Source organism: Leptinotarsa decemlineata, unplaced genomic scaffold, assembly GCF_025532065.1.
Source record: "Leptinotarsa decemlineata unplaced genomic scaffold, Ldec_3_MD MMD2_tig00000010_RagTag_RagTag, whole genome shotgun sequence".
NCBI classification, from domain to species: Eukaryota; Metazoa; Arthropoda; class Insecta; order Coleoptera; family Chrysomelidae; genus Leptinotarsa; species Leptinotarsa decemlineata.
This window is the reverse complement of record NW_027412538.1, coordinates 9,871,270-9,888,476: the sequence shown is the minus strand read 5'-3', so window position 1 is coordinate 9,888,476 and position 17,207 is coordinate 9,871,270. Positions and strand designations below refer to the sequence as shown.

General features: G+C 33.8%; 1 protein-coding gene across 3 annotated transcripts in view; it reads left to right on the top strand.

Moving 5' to 3' along the window:
* LOC141480822 (DNA fragmentation factor subunit beta-like) overlaps nt 1-16,699 on the top strand; it is a 32,366-nt gene extending 15,667 nt beyond the window's left edge. For all 3 annotated transcript variants that reach the window (XM_074171429.1, XM_074171430.1, XM_074171431.1), the window contains exons 3-5: nt 426-672; nt 4,447-4,708; nt 7,244-16,699. In XM_074171429.1, coding sequence (XP_074027530.1) covers nt 426-672; nt 4,447-4,708; nt 7,244-7,592 — 858 coding nt within the window. In that variant the 3' untranslated portion in view covers nt 7,593-16,699. The remainder of the gene's footprint in view (nt 1-425; nt 673-4,446; nt 4,709-7,243) is intronic.
* The last annotated feature ends 508 nt before the right edge of the window (nt 16,700-17,207 follow it).

Here is a 17,207-nt window from a genome sequence, read left to right as displayed (position 1 = left end):
TTAACAAAGAAATCGAACAGTGAAGATAAATTAAGCGTTAGTTGCTAAGTGTTGAATATAAATTAGTTGTGATAGTGAAATATTGTTAAAAATAAATTTGTTTAAGACAGTTAATTCTATTCATTCGTTATAATACAGTCTACTTTTGAAAGCGTTCGTTACATCATTCAAGATGTCCGGAGTCAGAAATCGGCATTTCCGAACAATTCTGTTGCAGGTCTTCTAGATTTGCAGAATTTATTTAATTAGTAGTAAACGTTTTGAAATGGACGACAATGCTAGTTTCTTCTGCACTGGTAGTTTCTGATTAATCTAGTTGTCGCAGAACAAAAAGTAAGATAGTTGGTAATTAGACAAAAGAGTGTCATTCATTTCATTAAAATTAATTGAAGGGCATGCAATACAATTGAATTTTATTGTTCCAGACATTACCTCCTCAGACTCTTTTGATATGGGTGAAAGTTGGGGAAAAAGCAGCCACCGATGCTGAAATTCTGTACAAAACCATAAGAGAAGTGAACGACGAATATCTCAGCGCAGGAGAGAAGGTGCAGGAGTTCTTTACAGAGAAGATGAAAAATAAAGTGCTCAAATTGGCTGAAGTTTTGAAAGGTTTGGACACAGAAAAAGGCAAACTGAGCGCCAGGGCTGACCACCCTGAATGGTTTGAAGGTAAGTTGAATAAGTTGATGGATGAAGCCGTTACCAAGTGGTAGTAAATCATCATGAAAAATGAGAATTGAAACTTTCTGTGTTTTTGTGTTTTTTACCACTATTATTTGTAACGTAGCCGCAGTTTTTTCTTATGAGGATTTTCAAACTTATACGTTAAACTAAAAATGGTTGTTGTGTTATGGGTTATGGTATATGAATAATAATATAAGCATAAGTAAATTCGGTTGTCCTGGTTCTTTGCTGTGGTCGGTTTTCATGGGAGTGTGGATTTGTGTTGTGTCTGTGGTGTTGAAGTGTTAATGGTTCCGTTTGAGCTCTCAGGGCGTTCCAGGCTGTGATTTTCCGCTATCTGATGGCTAATGGAAATTCCTCAAGGATATTCTGGATCTGCTCCGTAGGGTCTTCCATTAACCCCAGGAGTCTGGCTGGAGGAAACGGTAGCTTTTTCTCCGCGGTGTTTTGGTTTCTCATATTTCTCGTAGCGTATTTGCCTTGGAGTTCCTGAAACCTCAAATTAATCGGGTTGATATCTATTTGGTTATATAAATTGTGTGAGGGATATCTGAAGGGGAGGTTATGGATATTTCTAAGGATTTTTCTCTTGGTTCTTACTATTCGATGGACTTGTCTTTGGGTAAGGGTGCTGTAGATCGTGACTTTGTGGTCCACGACCGGTCTTATGAAGGTTTTGTATGTATCTAAGAGAGTCTTACTGCTGCATCTACCGAGCTTGCCTCTCAGAGCTTTCAGAAGATTGGCTCTTTTCCGGACTTTGTCCAGAGTTTCTCTGTGGTCGGTCTCCCAGTTGAGGTACCTTTGAAAGTAATCCCCAAGTAGGACACCGAGTTTTGGAGGTGGAGGTTCTCTCCTAACATTCTGAGGTTCAAGTCGTTAGTGTTGAGTTTGGGACGGGTAGTGGTGTTTGGGTGTATAAACAGGATTGTTTGTGTTTTGATAGGATTTATTTTGATTCGCCACTTGTTGCACCATTACTCGAAGTGGTCAATCATTGTCTGGGCTTTTGTTTGTAGGATGCGGGCACTAGTTGCGGATGCGTATAGGATAGTATCGTCCGCGTCTTGCAGAATTTTTTGAGATATGGGAGTGTCGTGCACATAAATTAAGAATAAGGTGGGAGCGAGGATAGAGCCTTGGGGAACTCCGGCTTTAGGAGTGAATGGGAGAGATAGGGATTCGCCGACTTTTGCGCGTACTTGTCGGTTGGTGAGATAGGAAGCGACTAGTCTGATGAAGTGTGGTGGAAGATGGATTTGAATTAGTTTCCAGATCAGGCCCGCGTGCCAGACCTTGTCGAATGATTTTTCTATGTCTAGGAGGATGGCGACAGTACCAAAGGAAGAATTGATGTTCTGGGATGATGTGTGTGTTTAATTCGCCTAGCGCATCTTGGATAGTGTTCTGATCTGAATCCATGTTGGTGAGGAGGGATGATGTTGTTTTCGTGTATGAAGAGATCTAGTCTGTTGGTTGACTACATTAGCCCTTATATAACATCATTGTAGGTAATAACAGAGGTACCTAACTTAATTGAGTACATGAATTTTGTTTATTGAAACCGTAGTAACATTAGTTACAAATAAAAGTGGTAAAGAACATAGAAAGTTTCAATTATCATTTTTCAAGTTGAATAAGGATTGAGATCCATGAGAAATGTGGATTGTATATTTTGTTACTCTCATGTATATTTTGACATCATTCACAAACAATAAATACTGAATGTGAAATGATATTTATATATTAATAAGAAAGAAGTGGGTTCAAATGAGAACCTTGTGGAACTCCTAAAGTGATTTCAACTACACTATAATTCTCAATTGTAACTTATCTCTATTCTTCCATACAAAAGAAACATCGGTTATTTACCTACACATGTTTAATGAGTTTTCATTGATGTTCATCCATTTTTTTCCTTTCTTCAGAAATTGTTCACTTTTTATATTGTAAAAGAAAAGTAGAAATTCAAAAATATGTTTAATCGCCCTTATATTTAATTTTTCATAAAGCGGTAATAAATTGAGCCTTATACAGTATATACTGCACGGCCGTATAAACTGATTTAAAAGATTTAACAAATGAATCATTTTTATTCAGAACTACCGTATTCGTCTGCTTTAAAATGTTATTTTTTTACACTAAAAAAAAAAATTATTTCCAACAGGAGTACCCAGTTACACGAAATGCTATTATTACAGAGTAGGTATATATGGAATAAAATATTATAATAATGGAATGTAGAAATGTATAAAAGTAAATGCTAAAACAAAGTATATATAAAATATTCGTATTAGTAGAGTTTCAAAAGAGAAATGAAAAATTGAGTATATAATACAAAAAGTTACAAATCATGCAATTTAACAGTACTGACACAAAAGTTATTTGTAGTTTTACTAAAAGTGATTGTGGATACAAGATACCAAAGCTTTCAGAGAGTCGAAATGAACATAGCAGTGTTCACAGATTTTATTGAAGCTACTGCACATAAAATTCAATGGTGATCGTAGCATAATATTTGTGTGTGATGCTTCCCAATAGAATTTCAAATTGTGTCGACCTTCACTTCTTGGTACTAAAAGAACCGTACTGTCAATATTGTTGTTTAGTAATTTATGCAGGAATTTTATACCAAGGATAACTCTGCTATTTTCCAAAGAAGTCATATCAAATCGTGTCAACAATATGTTATGATCGATGCCCCTCGAGGGGTATTGACCATCAACTTTTAGACATAAGTATTTTAGGAACTTCCTTTTCACGCTCTCAATTGATGTTTTTTGGTAGTCGTAAACTGGATTCTATAACACCGAGCCGTACTCTAACTTAGCAATTTTAAGGTGGCAATACTTTTGAAGTTTTTGCCATTTCTGTAAATGAATCCAAGCATCCTATTTGCATCAGCAGTCATATTCCTTATATGTGTTATAAATGTTAATTTACTATCGTATGTTGTACTAAGATCTTTTATCTCATGTACGCGGTTGATTGTAGTTTTGTTGATTGAATAATCGTACATTAAAGTTCGCTTTTTTGTTGTAGATGATATTATTTTACATTTGGATACGTTTAGTTGTAGACGATTATTATTACACCAAAGTTTGATTACATCTAATTCATGTTGTATACGTTGGCACTCAGTAATGTCGTCGATTTTATAATATAGTTTCGTGTCGTCTGCAAATAGTAGGCTAGGAATATTCAAAGAGGTTGCCAAGTCATTAATAACAATTTAAAAATAAAAGAGGTCCAAGATTATACTACAGGTAACCATAATTCAGACTACCTCCAAAAAATTACCTAAGCCTCTACCTAAGGTACCTGTTCAATTATGATCACCTGTAGCAATTTACCTCACATCTACATCAAGAATAATTCTTTCTCAGTTTTTTCGAATTGAACAGGTACCTTAGGTAGAAGTTTAGGTAATTTTTTGGAGTTAGTCGCAATTATGGTTACCTGTAGTATATAAATATTAGTGTAAGAAACAACAAGTATTCAAATCACTTGGCAAAGCTACTGTGCTTGCGAAACATGTGATATATTTTTCGAATAAAGTTTGTGGAGATCAAACCATGAGGTGTAGTTTTTAAAATTGAAATGTTCTCTTTTCATATGAAATATCCTTCAACACACTTGCAATAACTACAACTTCTTTATACTAGCCTATTCAGCTTTCACCTCTCTGCTTTTGCAAAATATGTCGCTTCAAGTAAACCAATCGAAAAGTTAACAAGAAACTTGATTTGCATGATACAGGCCTAAACACCAACTCCAAAACAAAAGAGGAGTATATGTTCCGGAGAGCTCAGGACCGTATCAGAACATATTTCTACAAAACCAGAGACGAGCTGAGAAATAAAGAGATACCTCAGAATGAGTTTCGCGAATTATTCATTGAATTGGACGCTAAGTTGAAACTAAATAAATATCACGGATGTTATTTCGACAGGGCGAACGCAGGAAACGAAGACATGAGAAGCATATGTGACAGCAGCGGTACATTCCAATGCCAAGGCAGGTAGGTCGGAAACATAATGGTGTCAGGGACCATTATTTTGATGTTTTTTTTTCTAATTTGTAGATAGCAGCTTTCTGTGAAGGCTTTTGCGCTTTCATTAATAGAGTTAGTCAACTTGAATAGGTTTATGAATTGTTCAAAACTCATGTGAAAATATTTTCAATTGAAAATCAAGTAACTGTTTATAAATTCTTCGAAATACATTCAATATCAATAACAGAAATCAAATGAGCAATATAATTATGAGAGCTGCAAAATCTGCTGCTTATTTTCGTAATCCATCAATTACAAATACCTACTACTTTTCCTTGCTCCTAAATATAAGTCAGAACAGTCGCTCTGTGTTGAGAAACTATAATAGGGAATATGCAGACAGTTTTTTAATTTTTTTTATTCAATATTCAATATAGAAAAAAAAATAAACATAGCTGTAAGAGTACTAATGATTTTTTCATAAAATCTTAAAAATATTGGTTTAATTTGACAAGTTCAAACGCTCCTATTTCTCGCGCGCTTGAGGCGTGACGTCATAGGGCACGTCCTGTTAGTTTATTGTTTACATTGAGACTTAGTTTGATAGTTAACTAGGTGTATTAGTTTAAATATCGCGTAATAATCATGGAAGAAGAAAAAAAGCCATTTTATAGATATTGCATGGTACCAATGTGTCCGAACACTATAAAAAGTACACCAGATAAAGTTTCATAACCTTATTTACGTATATCATACAATGAATAGACCTGTCCGAGATGCTGTCAAAATTAAATCAAAATGGCCGCCTGTAGGCACATGCTGTTTTTTCTAATGGAAATAAAACTAGAAAAGTCCATAATCAACTTGCCTTTGTGAGTGATTGTGTTGCTGCTTGCTGAAATTTGTTGTTTGAGGCTATTTCTGATGTCATTAGCTGCTTACCACCAGTGGCCTTCTAAACCTACCTAGTCTTCACATTTATCTGGGGAGAGAAGCTAGGATGGAAAACTTGCAGAATTGTGCATATTGATAATTGCACAAAACAGGCTCATGTGGAGCATATCAGTCACTGAAAGTCATTCTGGAAATGATCTCCGGCTCAATGCCTCTATCAACTACTGTCAGTCTTATACAGTCCTTATCTCAGGCAGGGGTAATGGATCATCTAAGAGGAGAAGGTATTGAAAGCAGATAGCCGTTGGTACACAGTTTATTGGCCTGGAAGGTAATGAAATTGCTGATGACTTCTTGTAAGAGATAGCACTAGAAGCGATTTCATCAGATCAGGACTGTTGGTATTGCTTCAAACTTTGCCAAACAAACACTGAACACCTAGACTGCAAGAAGAGTTCCAGACTTCGGGTAAAATCTACCATAATTGGTCCATTCCCAAGCACTTATACATCTTCTGATGTATATTGCCCAACAATTGTTAGACTACAGCAAAGCTGGCCTACATTGCCCAACAGAGAGGAAGGTTAAAAATTGGTTTGCTGTAGAGTTGATACTGAATGTAGAAGAAACCTGTACTGGAAGCAAGTTTTTTCACAAAGCATCTGAACTTATAAGTTGACATAAACATTCAAGTTAGCGAGTTGTACAGGGTTGATCCTTTATACTAAATAGAGCTTTGGCCTTGAAACCTCGAACAGGATATAAAGAGTTGAGTAGAACCTCATCTAAAGTTTAAAAAAATTAGTTCTGATCTAGTTTCTCTAGTTTCTTCAGTTTCTTCAATAGTTTTCAATAATAGATAACTTCAGACATAATAGTACTGTTTTGAATAAAAGTACTTCATTCTGATTTTGTTATATTGCCTACGATCTGTGTTATAAAACCCAATAGAGAATCTTTTATATAGTAATCAGTGAGTAGACCTCTAATACTCGTTAAATAGATCTCTGACCTGTAAAGGCAGTTAATCGATTCTTTTTCCTGACAGTAACTTCAGTATCTTTGCCCAGTATTTCTTACGTGTTTTATTGATTCATTTTTCAAAATCTGGTTCTTTACTAGTGATTTTTATATTTGCCATCAATTTTTTATTTGGAAAAGCTTGACTCTGGACATACTTATTTGCATATGATGAGATTAAGTGACTTGAGTAACACATGACACTTACTGAGATTCGGTGACTTAAGTAACAGATGACATTTACTTAGATTGGGTGGCTTAAGTAACAGATAACATTTACTTAGATTGGGTGACTTAAGTAACACATGGCATTTACTGAGATTGGGTGACTTAAGTAACAGATGACATTTACTGAGATTGGGTGACTTAAGTAACAGATGCCATTCACTTAAGATTGGGTGATTTAAGTAACAGATGACGTTTTCCGAGATTGTGTGACTTGAGTAACAGATAACTTTTATCAAGTACTAGGTATTCACTTTATCAAGGGTGATTAATTTCCAGTAATATTTAATGAAAACTGTGTTTTCTTTGTTTATTTATTATTTTCAGATTTTCAATCATTTTCTTCAAGATTAGGACTATTCAAAAATATTCTAGAAATTTTATTTCTCCCTGACACTGGTATGTTTTTGAATTCTTTCGTAGGTGGAATAAGGAGCGATGTCTATACAATCCGACTCATAGTATCAATCCATACCTCAGCAGGGAGGCACGCATCATCTTTCAGACTTGGAATCTCGATCACAACAAGGAGAGGTCGAGAGCAATCATACCAGCTATTTCTGAGGCTCTTTGTCTTACTCAGAATCCTTCTGGGATCGGTAAGGTTAGTGAGTGTATAGATGACGAGGAAAATATCAAAAGAGATGCGTGCATTGATGTTAAAAGTATTTATAATGATCTGTTTTCTTTGCAAAATTTGAAACTGGTGCATATAGTGTGCCACGATAAGGGCGCGCATTACAGTGCTAAAGCAGGTCCTTACTTGTTGTAGGTTTAATGTTGTTACAATTGGTAGAGTAGTGTCCAAGTACCAGAAGAGTATCAGGGAGTTTGTTGAAAGAGACTGCTTGGAAAGTATCGAAAAAATTGTTGATTGAGACTCCTACTCAATTATTCAGATTTCAGTTTGTGGTGATCTTATTCCAATCCCTCGTGAAACAAAGTGTCCTCCGATGCTTTCTCTTGAAGATGATCACTTGGTGATTGAAACACGTGTTTAGGTGTTGAAAATAACGGTTTGGTGTTGGGATGAAACTCCAGTAATATTTATTACTATACCAAAGGTTCCAAAGAGTGCAAGTATTCATTTGTTTACTTTTGGTTTTGTTGCAATACTCAGAATTGTTTTCCTATTCATATCATGGCTATCAACATAATTTTTTGACTTCAAAATATTCTCGAGGATAAAAAATGTACGTTTGAATGTGGTTACTAGTTGTTTAATTATATGAAAGAACAAATAAAATTAGAATGAGTAGCTAAAATACTAATTATATTAAGCAATAAAACGTGATTGTTAGTATCCACAATGGTCTTTGGGTGATGACTGGACTAATTCGTTCGAGAGATGATTATTTATAGATTACAGGTTTCCATATGACGTGTAAATCTACGCTATCTTGGCTGAATGCGCCTTTGGATAACATATACAGCTTCTTTGATCTTGTTCTTAAACCAGTGTCATTCTCTGTGTATGATCTAAGCTAGGGACCACCTGATGTTTCAATTTATTTTTTTAATTTTTTGCTTATTTTTGTTTTTTTTTTTATTTATTTTAACTCTGTAGTCATTCTCATCTTTTATCTTGATTATTTCATTCGTTTTATGGTATTTTCAATTCATGTTTCATTGCTTATAATTGATATTTTAGCTTTCCATTCTAATTTTATTTGTTCTTTCATGGATTTTGAATCATTTTAGACAGTGGAAGTCCGAACTAGTAAAAATAATGTATCCAAAAGTGAGTGCATTAAATTAAATTGAGAAAAAGTGTACAGTAAAACCCCAACTAACCGAAATACAAGGGAATGGTCGTTTCAGATAATGAATTTTTTAAATCTACCTACACGGTAGGTTGAATGGACTGACGCCTATCAGAAAACAACTACTCCCTTGGCTAATACCACGAAGGGCGTTGGATTATATCCGACAGGTGTCAGTGCAGGATTCTTCACAGAAAATTTCCTGCGTATGCAATTGGCAATATAACTGAAAGAGTCGACCTTCAATTTTTGGAACGGGCACACATGCAGACCGGTTTCGGGCTCATTAGCCACTCATCAGTGCAAGATAGTGGCCATAATCAACCTAAAGTCAATGATATTCCATAATTGAAAATCGGAATTCTTTCAGAGTATTTCATTTCTCTTCCTAAGTTGGAGCGAACAACAAAATGTCACTCCATCTAGTGGCCGAGGTACTAACCCACTGCATATCCAGATTCCTCTGAATAAGTGAGAAAAACTTTCTTATTAGTCAGTGGGCTTTGCTTCAAGACTGACAGTAAACAAATCTAAAGAAATGAACTTTAAACGTTCAAGCCAGTCTCGAATATACCTACACAGTAGATTGAACGAATTTATTGGTTATCCCATGGACATCTAGCTTGAATTGGGTGTGAGTGTAGGGAAATTAATTACAAGGGATTTCTGTAGGTTATAATTCGTGTTTTTTATTTTTTAAAAAAAGGTATGCTTGTTACAACAATTTATTGTATCATCAGTCATGTTTTTGAAAACTCGGTGATTGTTTTTTTGTGCTTGTTTATTTATATGCATATCATTCATAGAACCGTTTCAGTTGATTCGAATTTCAGTTGACACGAGTTTGTTTGGCAAGGGTTTCACTGTATTTTCTATACAGTGAGGTCCATATGTATGGCGTTATTATATACTACGTGGAAAAAAACCTGAAACAGGTCGATTTTTATTCTTAAATTGACAATTTACAGTATGAAAATATTATCCCCCCTCAGCACCCCTTCTGAATTATAAGCATCCCCTTGAAAATTTTAAATAGCAAAGGGGGTCGTGTGGCACCTTGTTGGAAAGGGATTTTAGTCCTCTGTTCAGCAATATAAAGTTTTTGTGAGTTTGGTGCAATCATATCTGAGAAAATTGATTTTTAGGATGTTAAATTTTGATAATGTCTCTAGGTATCACAAAACTTTTTGTAGAATGAGGATAATAATGCCACATAATATTTAGAATGTATTTTTCAATGTACTTTATAAATAAATTAAAGGTTCAAAATGACCACCATTAACTTCTTGACAATAACCGAGGCGATTTTGGAATTCTCGTACAACATTTTGTATGGCCTCGGGGGTTATTTTGTTAATTTCTTCTGTTATCCTAACTTTTAAATCAGCAATATTGTTTGGTCTATTGAAATATACTTTAGATTTTAAATAACCACATAAGAAGTAATCGAGAGGAGTCAAATCGGGGAACTAGCCGGCCATTCGATCGTTCCACGTCTTCCAATCCACCTATTGGGAAAAACCTCGTTTAAATAATTTCTAACTGTACGTGTAAAATGCGGTGGAGCTCCGACTTATTGGTAGTAAATAGTTCGATCTTTCTCATTTGGATGATTAACATCAGGAAAATGTATTTGTAATATAGGCACTAAAAGTTAATCAAAAACTTTAGATAAACCTCACCATTAACAGTGCCCTCAAAAAAATAAGGGCCAATAATTTTATTGTTAATGATACCAGCACAAACGTTAACTTTTTTAGGATATTGAGTGTGAGTCGCACACATCCAGTGAGGATTTTCTCTGCTCCAATATCTACAGTTCTGTCTGTTGACTGTTCCGTTTAAATGAAACGTCGCTTCATCAGAAAACACTATTTTGTTTAAGAACTGCAAATCTGCGTTCATTCTGTCCATCATCAATTCGCAGAATTCTTGCCTTCTATCAGGATCATCTTCATTTAACTCCTGAACCAACTGAACTTTGTAAGGGTGGTATTTTTCTTTATGCAAAACTCTCAAAATAGATGATTTACTTACATCATTGTCGGCGGCAAGTTCTCGAGTTGTCTCATGCGGATTTTCCTCAATCTCTAGAAGTACAGTAACTTTTTTTCATCAGTAAATTGAACATTTCTACCTGGTTTTCCAATATTTTTTACATGTCCAGTTTCACGAAACTTTTTTTCAATTTTGCTAACTGTAGACTGCGACACGTGTTGACCAGGGTATTTATTATTAAAAATTTCACAAACCTCCTTTTGAGTTCTTGTTTTATTACCACAACCAATCATAATTAAAATGTCTATTCTTTGAGTCTCGGACAAATGAGCCATAATTATATTTAATACGCCCACAAATATTATACTGACGTCTTTTAGTAACTTTAAATACCTAAATGACAGCAGCCTAGTGGATTCATATCAATTGTTCATTTTGCTTTTTGTCTAATATTTTAGTATCTTCAAAGATTTTTTCCAGTATTCAAGGTTAGTAAGGAGCGTGTTACAGGGATGGTCTGTTTAATAGATCAGGTTATTGTCAAGAAGTGAATAATGGTGGTCATTTTGAACATTTAATTTAATTGTAAAAATTAATTTTCTCGGTTATGATTGCGCCAAACTTAAAAAACTTCATATTGCTGAACAGAGGACTAAAATCCCTTTCCAACAAGGTGCCACACGACCCCCTTTGCTATTTAAAATTTTCAAGGGGGTGCTTATAATTCAGAAGGGGTGCTGGGGGAGGATAATATTTTCATACAGTAAATTGTCAATTTAAGAATAAAAATCGACCTGTTTGAAGTTTTTTTCACGCTAAAAATAAATTTATTCCATACATATGGACCGTACTGTATATTATAATCCGTTAGATACAAATTCAAAAACTAGAATTACATTCATAGAAGCAAAACATTCTCTTTGAAACCTAATATTGCACCTCATTCTAAAGGTTATATTTGAGGTTTCCATTTTCTCAATAATTTTCTTGAAAGATTATATCGTCTGACTGATTCATTCGAATGGAGCTTTTTCTAAAGAATTTATTTTGTATACAAATCGAACCAGTACAAAAGCAAAATGTACCTCTATTAAGTGAATCAACACATTTGATATCCGAAAACTTTATAAAATGTTTAGGTTAGGAGTCAGGTTGGTGCATTTCTCAAAGATTCTGTTTGAAGAAATATTGCATGTGATATATTTCGAGTTTCTATCTCTCTTGCACTGCATTACCAAAACGTCCAAATCTATAGAGTTTAGTATAGATTTGGAATGGAAAAATGAGGGTTTCATACAAGTATTGTTCAAATATTAGATTTTAATTAGCAAAGATAGTTTTATAGTATTTAGTAACAACTCAGTAAGTCTCGGTATAAGAGGTTTTCAGAAAATATAATTTTTTCTTTCATCAAAACTCTTGATCTCTCTTCTTTTGGTACTTTTATTGAATATAACAACGGTAATGGAGCAGAATTCTGATGAGATCATCAAAAAATCCAACTATAAGATCAACAAAAATGGAAAAAAAATAGTCAAAATAGATACCTTGTCACAGCTCTTTTCCGGGTTTTTTTGGCCGTGGTTTTTATGCCTGACGTTTTGGTACCCGTCTTCCTGAACACAAGAGAAATTGTTGACTTGGACAAACCGACAAATCAGCTGTAGCTGAACAAGTTCTCAAAGAAGACACTCACATTATCCAAAAGTATGTAGAGAGGCTATAGAAATTCAAAAACACCGAGATAAATTCAATAGAAAAGAAGATGCAATGAACATTAATAAAATCTGGCTACCTGTCTCGGAAATAGCTTTGACGAAGTTATTTCCGGCTATGAAAGTTTACATTCTTTGGAAATGGATACCTTTCTGAACATCGAGCAAAACTAGAAAATGAGTGCACTCGTCCTTGGAAATGCTAGTTGATCTTATTCTTAAATACATTATTTTTATTCGCCTCAATATACAGTTTCATCACATTCTGACTCCATTAACAAAACTAGCTACCTATATAGAGTTTTAAAGAGTTGATTTGTACATGAATTATATACACATACCTACATTTCAACTCGTGCCATAATGTATTTATCAAGACATTGTAAAGACTTATTTTTCTATAAAGCTTAGGATATTTTTCTTGTAAACAGATTTTATTTTAAATTATGCGATTATTAATTCAAAAATAACGGTTCAATACGTTTATATATTTTATTGATATGGACCACAAAGCAGACTGGAACAAATTTTTTGTGACGAATATTTTTATGAAAATTATATATGGGATACATCATATAATATATTTACAAATATATGTCTACCGTATGATTGGAATGTGTATGCACTCAACTGGTATTGCTAAAGTTCAAACATTATGGAAAATAGTAGGCTGTCGTCTTTTAAGTAACTTTCATTGTGATTAAATTCAATCGAACCAAAATCTTCTTCATGGTTTCTAAGTTATACGCCAAATGAAAGAAAGAGAGATGGGAAAAATAATCGTCTGGAGCTTCCTTAAGAGAAAATGATTTGGAATAGAAAAAAAAAGAAAGTTTGTTAGAACATTTATAACGGGAGTGAGAGATATCAGGTTGTATTACTATAGTCATTATTTGATGAAATTCAATTATTCAAGTTTTATTGTTACAGAAAGTTTTGATGACGTTTTTGACTCTTGACAATTTTTATTCAAAAATCATAAGCGTACAATCATAATAACACCTTGGTTGAAAAGTCCCGGACCTAAGAAAGAAAACGCGTTTTTTTTCCAAAATTGACTTTATTCATCAACAAAATCTCCATCAAGAAGCACACAATCATTCCATCGCCGCTCTAACACTTCAACTAGTATTCCAATGTCTATCGCCTTACTAGATCGCTTCGCGTACCGCACTGTAACTTCCACTTGACTGTCTCGATATGCTCGTCGCTAGCGTTTATAATATCGTAATCGAATGCGCTAGAAAATTTCGCCGAAATTCCTTCGGAATCGGTAGCATTATTCTGGCTGCATCTAGAGCGGCAGCGTACATTCGCGCGCTCTTAGCTACGTCACAATTGGTGTATGGCTACCAGTGGCGGCCAGCGTTATTTTATTTAGGGCATGATTTACAAGAATTGTATGATTTTTATGATTGTGATCCAGGTAAAAGTGATACATTTGAATCATACCTTGTGATACTGACCAGCTGCCAAACAGATTTTTATATATCTGTAGTACTACTTCAGTTATCTGTTATCCAATGAATATATATTACACTTTTGAATGTTCCAATTAAGAAACTTTATTACGATCCAGTTTTTCATCAAAGACTCTCACTGGTAGAGAAAACAAACAGAGGTGAAACCGTGCCTGAAGACTGTATCGAGGATAGATACGTACGTACTAAAAATTAATATTTCGAAATAAAATTTTGAAAAATTCATCTCTTCCAAGTACCTACACAGTAGGTTCTGGTTAATGCCTGCCGGAAAACAACTACTCCCCTGGATAATACCGCGCTGGATATTGAATTACCATAATTTAACAGAACCTACGGTGTAGGTAGTTGGTGAATCATCTAGTAAGCTTTTCAATACGAAAAAAAAATTCGAGTTAGAGATTCTGAAATGAGAACCAAATCTGGGCTGTAGTCCGTGGTTGAATGGAACCTGAAATACTACCAGCCCAGATTAAGTTCTCTTTAATCATGACTACGGATGTTGTATTCCAAAATGTTTGTTTCAACCAAGTGTTGGAAGGGACAAGTGTGTCAAGTGTCAAAATGAAAAGCTATCAACGATAATATTGTGTTTAATTTGTTAATGCCAGTAATATTTCAGGGTAGACTCGGGATTCTGCTCTGCCCTTACCTGAAAAGCCAGCCATGAAAAATATACTATTTTCCACAATGAATGACTTTTGAGTAGTGTCCAAATGCTTTTATCGTGAAGAAAGTATTCAAATATTTTAGACCTCATTAGATTTTTTTTGTACTAGCACCCTGAGGTAGATTTGTGTAATCCCTGAAGATGTATAGAAGTTGTTATGAAAGATCCTAGTTGTTGAATCCACATGGTTCCACCGCACATGTTGCTAAAAATTGTTGAAAAGTTTCTATTTTGTATTTTGACACATCACTGTCAGATTATCATCAGGTACTTGTGAAATACTAAATATGTTGTTTGTTATTTTCGGATTGAGAGAGTATTGTATTTTCTGACCATCTTTTTGTAGTAGGTAATTTGAAAATAGTTTTCTCCGAATACATATACGATCATGCTTATCAAGTAATGTGATTTAAAATAGAAAAAAATGCTTTAACGCAAAAAGTTGTTAGCTTTCATGCAATAATTAGAAATATATACAGGTGTATTTAGATTTTGGTATTCTGAAAGATAAAGTGTCTTGTCTCACAACAATCATTGACTCTGATCACTACCAGTACAGTCAAGCAAACCAAGTAATTTTCAAAGAATTTCTTTAGTATGACATTCCTATTTAATTTGATCCTTGAAATACTGCTTTACCATGGGCATTTTCAGAGTTGAAAGTATTTCTTTGTGTTGGGCACATAAGTTATCTCCCCTATTTAATCTCTTAAACGAACCAACTTTTGGGTGAAAAAAAAACAGTGAGAATATGTTAGTAATAAGTCAGTGTCCATTAACTTTATGAAAATGGCAAAGAGTAAACTTATAACATGTTCTATTATAACGAGAATGATCCACATTAGCTTGGTGAAGCAGAACTAGCTTATTTTTCTGATTGATTCGGACGTTACTTGATGAAGATCCATACTCAAAAACTACACCTCAAATCGTGAGGTATAGTTTTTGAAAGAACTAGCTTAAATAAATAATATGAATACTGATATCTTGAAAGTTCTGTGGAACGTTAGAAAATATAGTAATAGAAGAAAAGAATTTTTGTGAAACTCAAACGACTTCCTGAAAATTGTAAAGGTTCTTAATGAAGTAACCATATAAATTTCAATAGCTACAGTACTGATTGGAATTCACAAAACAATTTTTTTATCACTACATTTTTTGAAATACTTCATACAATTTAAGAAAATCTGGAGTGTTACAGTTAAAACTTTAAATTCACAATTTGAAAAATTTGGAATACTATCCATTAACCCAATTTCTGTTGCACTGAAAATTGATTATCAACAGAGAACTAAGAATGGTAATTTTGACTCTCACATTTGAAAATTGAATTGAAGACATCACATGGGAGCAAAAACACCTACTTTGGAATGGAAAGTGTCAACGGATTTGTTAATGACATAAAAATTATTCCACTGAGAAATGTTCTCATTTTCTCGAACAAAAATAAACAAAATAGTATTTTGAAGTGAGAGAAACTGCTGCTGTAAATTTCGTATTGTAGAACAAGGCTTCCAAAATTTGAGAAATAACAAATTGTTTTATAATGAATTTACCGACTCAAAAGGAGTCAAATTGTCAATCTCCTCCTTTTTGAATCTCAATAAGTAAACCCCAATAGTCTTGGTTGGTTTGGATGTTAAAAAATATTTTTCTGTTCACAATTCCAGTTATAATTTGGATTTTTGAAAGTTTACAATTCCTCTTTATTGTAACTTCTTTATCAAGTCTTGTGTGGGGCAGGAGGTATATGTAAAGTATTTTTTATACGACAAAAGGTGCTGTGATTAATAATTTCAAATCAATAGTTATCTTTCAGGATCTGAAATAAAAGTAGTACTACTATGTAGCTTGAGCTAGTAACTATATACTGGTTAACCTATTGAGGTAATTATGCACAATTATAAGAAAATACTAGTTGGTTGTGCAGTTAATGATATACTGAGTGTTAAGTATTGAATACGTTCACAAACTGATACAGAGAACAATTATTTATATTGCCAATATTCAGATGTTTTATACAAAGCAAGGCTACTTTATTTTTGTGCTATAAATATATTGCACATTTATTTGAACCGATTTACTAAACACTCTGTATTACAAATGTAATCATGTTTCATATCAGTAAGAATTGTTCAGTAGTTCTTCTAGATCTAGACTATCTATACTGACTGAATTATATATATACTTTTCTGATGTACTTACTATTTACATATATATGAAATGAAATAAAGTTACTCATCATTCCAAAAGTAGTTTTATTAAAAAAAATAAATATTTGATCAATGTTGAAATTAAGTCCGGCTTCAATTGCATTTGAGAATATATATGTGATTGATGACTTGTTTATTTTGTAGTAATTCATAATCACTTTAATGAAATTATTAAAAACACTTTTTTCTAATTACCACTAGTTGATTTTATTTATATGACCGGTTTCGGGTTTGACCCCATTGACCCCAGTTTGAAAACTCAGTTATTTAGGGAGTTTTCGAGAAAGATGTAAGGGCAGGTATTTGAAAGACGTTTAGTTGGGTGAAACCAGGATGCCAACTTTAAAATTCACCACTGAAAATTCAAGGGGTTGTTAAACTTATAAATTTAAGGTGAAGAGACCTCCATAAATCGAGTTACTTGTTTAGGGGTATATATTTCTGGTTTTTAATTGATTTGTTGATTTCCATGGCTTCCAACAAATTCATTTTTCTCGTTTCATTACATATGTGTAGGATTTTGAGGTTATCTTCATTTATCTTGTGT